Consider the following 5,733-nt stretch of genomic DNA (forward strand, 5'->3'; position numbering starts at 1 on the left):
TCGAAAAAAGAAAAAAAAAATGATAAAAGTCTTGTCGGATACAACTATATATATATATATTAAAATTGTAACGAGTTTTGTTTTCTATATTATTTTTCTCAATTTTTAGAGCAAGCTTGCGAATTTTAACCGAAAGCTGTCACATACATAAGTTCAATTACTTGGGTCAGATATGTATGGCAAAATAATATAAATGTGTGTATACACACAATCTATATAGTATGTATAGAGAATGCTACCTCTCCTCTCTACTGTTTAACACTCTCTTTGAGTGTGCATCGAAGCTTTGAAGCTATAAATACCTTGAAGTAGACTGATACAAACAACAGTCAAGAGTCAGTCAAGCATCGAGATGAGATCAGTGGGTTTTATATTCATTTTATTTTGCGCAGTTTTGTGTGCTGGTAAGTGTGAGTGGGTGTGGGCATTGTTCTAAAAAAGTATTCTATTCAAATCTCTGACAGTAGCTCAGCAGACATACGATGGACGTAATGGACCCCACACTTTTGGTTCACCTGGCCAACAAGTTTATATACGCGGCCAAAACCCGGGACCCTATCAGGTGGATGGCGTAGGTGGCACTTTTCAGAATTCACCCAATCGAGGAGAGCATTCGTATACCGATGAGCAGGGCAATACGTATGTGAATCGCAAAAATGCTAACGGATCAGGTACAGCGAGGGATTTAAATATCACTTTAGCTATTTTGGCTACTCTTCTGATAACAATATTCAATGCATAAAATATATTCTATTTGTATTAAACTCTTGAAAATCTTTTTGTTGAATCTCTCTAGGAAGGCATGGCGTGGCGGGTAATGGCGTTGTGCTCCAGCGTGGAGAGTCAGGTATTGATGGAAGACGTGTCTATGCCAACCTTCCAGAATACGGTCAAGGACGGCGCAACTCATATCCAGTTAATCGTCGTTCTGGTGGTGCATTCCGTGATCGTCGTTCTGGTGGTGCATTCCGTGATCGTCGTAGTCCCCAATTAAAGGTTGATAGACGCAATCCAGAGTACCTGGGCAATAGTTTCCGTTATCCAAACGGTCGCTACAATAATTAATATAATCAGCAAATGCTGATTTCCATAGAGAATTCCGGAGAGGATTCTGATAACTGATATAAGAACTGTATACAGTCTATATTCAAACGAAATACACATTCAGATGAATAGAAATTATTATGATCAGTACGACCTCGGGTTAACGTAAGTAGATTATAATTGATATGTAGCTAATTGATTGGGAATTTCCCAAGTTCTCTTTCTCTCCCACTGACGTCAATTTTATTCAAAGATTACACGAATGGCCAGAGCATTTGGTTAGATTCTGTAGCATAATGCCATATAGTGCCCGTTCAATGGGTAAGAGATCATATGCAATGTTCTTCATTTGATAGGGATCTTCTTTAAGATCATAGGCCTCAAGAGTATTCTAGACAATAGAAATAAAGAGATATTTATTTATTTCACTTTGAGCCAAATCTCTCTTACCTCTGTGTCACGAAATTCGCAGTAGATGCGATCGACTTTATATTGAAAATCTCTTACACAGGCATAGGTATTATTCCAAGCATCCTGACAATGGCAATCAGCATCGGTGGTACACTGAGCTAGTCGATCTTTAGGTGATCCAGGACATTCTGGATTATAGGTTTTATAGTTGCCTTCACCCCAGTACTCAATCAACAGATGACGCTTATAGGTTTCATTGATCCCACTGGGTAGTGGCTTCAGGAGATTTTCGTTAAATGATTGTCCATCCATGTATGATGGTATAAGTGCATTGGCCCATGTTAGTATGGTTGGAGCTAGATCAATAAGGCTAACGACTGACTGGATATCACTCCCTTTCGCAATCCCCGGTCCACGAACCAGCAAGGGCACACGAATATCTGTTTCATATGGTTGCCGTTTGTCAAAGGGCTGAGAGAATTGACCCAAATGGTAACCATTATCCGATGTGTAAACAATGTACGTGTTATCCAGCAGTTGTGTCTCGTTCAGCAGTGCCACCAAAGTGGATACCATTTCATCGACTGCTAAAAGTGATTCCCAGCGCTTTTGAAAATACTTGTCTATGGTGGCGATTGTTTCATTTGGTAAAACTTTTGATGATCCCACCAGCCAGTGTTTATCTGAGGCAAGGATAGAGAAACATTTACATTTAGATAGGTTAATGAATCTCTAAAACTCAATCCGAATTACCCTTTGTGGGCACATTGAAACTAGGTGTTCTCAAGGCCTTCCATTTGGCAAATGTTCCCTCATGTCGCGGTGCCGGTGTATATGGAGCATGTGCTGCCGGTGGAGCCAACATTACAAAAAATGGGTTCATTCGCTTCCACTGGACCTCCTGTTGAATGAAATCCACAGCCAGATCACTGATCAAATCTGTTAGATATGTATCCGTATAGCTGACATTTCGGCCATTCTGCAACAAGGTGTAATTATAGTAACGCGAATTCCCATGCAATCCATGAAACTCTGTCCAGCCGGGTGGAACATGTTCTCCCCGGAATTCGTTTAAATATTTCCCGGCATAAAATGTTCGATAACCGCGTTCAGCTAGCAAAACCGGCAGAGCCCGTGGTTCAGATCTCGTTTTCCATAACTGGCCATTGCATCCTCCGCTGATTGAGTTATTTGTCGTTCTGTGATTATGTGCGTACTGTCCGGTCAATATACTCGCTCTCGCCGGACAACAAAGTGGCGTACTGGTATACGCGTTATTAAACTGAGCTCCTGCTCTACCTATGAGATCCATGGTCTCTTGGAGTGGAAACATTCCATGTAGCTCCACATCCTGATCATCGCTTAGAATCACCACAATGTTGGGTAAAACATAACCGCTAACGAGACACAGTAATGAGAGGCTTAAAATGAGATTCAACTGCAAAAAAGGACATAATAAAGGATTTGAAATTTCATTTTGCATACTTTTACCATTTTTGTTTTGCTCTTTATTTGCGACTTGTAACTGAGTGATACTCTGGGCCAGTGGATCAGTGGAGAATTTCACCGAGAAGTACCCAACAACAAGTGCAAAATAATCAAATCGAGTTGATGCAATTAAGTGAAGATGGGGAGGAGATTGAGGTGGAAGAGACGATCGTACGGCTCGGAGAGCCGGCGAGGTATGCTGTCTTTGGAACCAGTTCTCCATGGTCACGAGGGCTGGGTTTATGACATAAATTGGTATAAAACGGTTAGCAAATAAATTAGTGAACATTTGTCATTTGATTTTTAGTTTGACTTTTGATTTTAGATTTCCGTTTGCTATGAGCCTCCATAGACAAGACCTTGATTAATAATGACAGCTCGCGAATTTTTGAATTTTGAATTTTTTATCTGCCTAGTTTGTAAGTAACAATTTTTTATGTTAGAGATTCTTTTTTATAAACATATATTTCTATTGGACTTTTGGCCTTACCCAAGGGTACTGCAGTCCTAGCTTTTGGGCTTTCGAATAAAGCAGTTTACAAGGAAATCCATGAAAATCTGGTGCAGCTGAGGTAGAGTATCTGTACAATTATGTTGTTCCAATTCAATTACAAAATCCTCCACAAGATCAGACTCTAGTGGCTACTTCTAATGGCTTTATATTGGCATCTAGGCTAATCAAATGACTTTAGAACCTTTTCTTTTAAACATGGTGTTTTCTTTCTCCCCAAGGAATACATCAACTTAATCTCTGGCGGCCTCAATAGGTAAAACAAATGGCTGACATATGTATAATATATTATTTGGCACAAAGATGGATCTATAGACTACTGTTCACTAAAAGGTGAAAACGAATCTGCCACTTCTTTGTCTCCGCAAAATGAGGCTTATCTTTTTGCACTGGGTCTAGAGAGTGGGTTTATTTGTATATATCGTTTTGCCCAAGATAAATGACCACAATTGGGCTAGTTAAATAAAAAGTAAGTTTGTGATGAACTTTTCATTAGTCCATTTAAAGAATTTCTAATTTTCAGTTTATAAATTAATAGCTACTTCTAGTGATGATTGGAGCATCTTTGAAGAATTTTACCGCATAGACAACAACAATAAGCAAACCGAATTGAGGCAGTTAACTAAAGATGGGGAGGAGATGTGTTCAATGAAATATGAATAAGCTTGAATCTGCAGCACGTTGTAACTCCAAAAAATCTTCCATGCCTATCTAAGAGAAATTTCTACTACCAATCCTCATTTCATCACTTCAATTGGATGGACGCCTCATTTTGGAGTTTAGAATCTTTTCCAAATGGTAAAAAGAAAACAAACCTTTATCTAAAATTTAGATTCTTTAGTTTTAGGTTATTTAGATTCTAAATAAATAAGGCGAGAGAACTTAGATTAGGATAGTCCTAAAACAATTAGATACTAACTTCACAAAGATTAATGTTATAGACTTCAATATCGATATAAATTCAAAAGGTAGAGTAACTACGAATAGAGATGAATGAATGAACTGAATCCGCTACACCTGATTACTTTTATTTAGTTTGTTATATTAAACTAGAAGCGCTTAAAAAATAAACTAAATACTGACGTTGTTTGATTTCCAAACGATCGATCAAATAATTTTCGAATTTCGGTATTTCTTGGTTCTTTGATATTTTTTAGTAATTAACCTAGCAGTCGAATGTCTAAGTCTTAATTAATTTAATTAATTCCAATCGCGCCCATTAGGGAGCAATTCAAAAAAGTTTCAGTGAAAAATAGTGGATCAAATAGGGGGAGCCGTATAAATAATAGAGGGAACTATTAACTAAATAGAGGGATTTGGGATTTGATGCACTTTTTAAATAAACGTTTCACATCAAATTTGGTTTTGATTTCAAATTTTCGCCACGCCTTTTTCCGCCTTAAAATGTATTATAGGAATGTTTGAACTTTTGTTATATTTCAAAAATTCTTAAATGGAAGTAAGTTATAAAAATCTTGTTTAAGTTGAACTATGAATCACATTTCACTGCCTAGAGGAGTTAAGAAACTTGTTATTTATTTCTTAATTAGTTTGATGTTTCTAGCAATAAACAAAAATTTTTAAATTGTAATATAAATGTTGCATTTAATAGAAAACTCTCTTGATGTTTTTCAACTTTAAAGTATTATAAATCGGAATAGAAAGGAGAAGCAGAATAAAAATTGAAATTATCTTCCCAACCCTTTGTATAAAATAAAATTTGTTTATATTTATAAGTAATAAGTATATTTTTATTTCCTATGAATATCAATGGTAAAGTGAAAAAATACAGAAGTGTTTTACAGACATCAATATGTAAGTTCGAATTCACAATAATGTACTATTTAATTGTAGGTACAAATGTTCGTTTGTCTTCTTTTTTTTTAGTTTTTGTAGTTTTTTAGTTTTCAGTTTACTTAGATTTAGTTTGAAAAGAATGCAAAGTCTGTATTCGCGTATCACAAAAGCATCGCGATAGATGGTTTTTGAGGGGGTACAATTAGATACAAATACATTTCGAGCGAGCCTCTTAATAATGATTTCATTTGTTTTTTTTTGTTTTTCCATTTTTAATGAGCTTACAAAATAAATAACAAACAGGTAAAGATACAAAAAAATTATATGTATGCATATATGGTTTGTTATTTTTAGCACTTAACAAAGTTATATATTAGAAATTAGATTCTGTTGATGTATTAAAGTGTTATAATTAAGACACAAATAGTTCTGATGTGTGTGTTGATGTTGTTGTTGTTGTTTTTAATTGGTGTTTGGCCTAT

General features: G+C 36.1%; 2 protein-coding genes across 2 annotated transcripts; one reads left to right on the forward strand and one right to left on the reverse strand.

Moving 5' to 3' along the window:
• Positions 1-317: 317 nt before the first annotated feature.
• On the forward strand, positions 318-1,179 carry LOC6637911 (immune-induced peptides). Its single transcript, XM_002061038.4, has 3 exons — positions 318-404; positions 465-671; positions 797-1,179. Exons 1-3 carry the CDS (start codon positions 353-355, stop codon positions 1,063-1,065), a joined length of 528 nt encoding a protein of 175 aa, XP_002061074.1. The 5' UTR covers positions 318-352; the 3' UTR covers positions 1,066-1,179.
• Positions 1,180-1,239: 60 nt separating this feature from the next.
• On the reverse strand, positions 1,240-3,137 carry LOC6637910 (N-acetylglucosamine-6-sulfatase). The gene is made up of 4 exons (XM_023181746.2): positions 2,947-3,137; positions 2,209-2,893; positions 1,495-2,138; positions 1,240-1,435 (listed from the first exon to the last, which is right to left on the reverse strand). The coding sequence occupies exons 1-4, from the start codon at positions 2,947-2,949 to the stop codon at positions 1,292-1,294; spliced, it is 1,476 nt and encodes a 491-aa protein (XP_023037514.1). The 5' UTR covers positions 2,950-3,137; the 3' UTR covers positions 1,240-1,291.
• Between the last annotated feature and the right edge of the window lie 2,596 nt (positions 3,138-5,733).

The sequence above is a fragment of the Drosophila willistoni genome (genome assembly GCF_018902025.1).
Source record: "Drosophila willistoni isolate 14030-0811.24 chromosome 2L unlocalized genomic scaffold, UCI_dwil_1.1 Seg72.1, whole genome shotgun sequence".
Taxonomy (NCBI): domain Eukaryota; kingdom Metazoa; phylum Arthropoda; class Insecta; order Diptera; family Drosophilidae; genus Drosophila; species Drosophila willistoni.

Excerpts from the sequence above, each read along its gene's own strand:
- LOC6637911 (XM_002061038.4), top strand. The coding sequence starts at position 353 with ATGAGATCAGTGGGTTTTATATTCATTTTATTTTGCGCAGTTTTGTGT. Across the intron at positions 405-464 it reads TTGCGCAGTTTTGTGTGCTG|TAGCTCAGCAGACATACGAT; the intron begins GTAAGTGTGAGT and ends AATCTCTGACAG. Across the intron at positions 672-796 it reads CAAAAATGCTAACGGATCAG|GAAGGCATGGCGTGGCGGGT; the intron begins GTACAGCGAGGG and ends GAATCTCTCTAG.
- LOC6637910 (XM_023181746.2), bottom strand. Across the intron at positions 2,139-2,208 it reads TTTCAATGTGCCCACAAAGG|ATAAACACTGGCTGGTGGGA; the intron begins GTAATTCGGATT and ends TCCTTGCCTCAG. Across the intron at positions 1,436-1,494 it reads GCGAATTTCGTGACACAGAG|AATACTCTTGAGGCCTATGA; the intron begins GTAAGAGAGATT and ends TCTATTGTCTAG.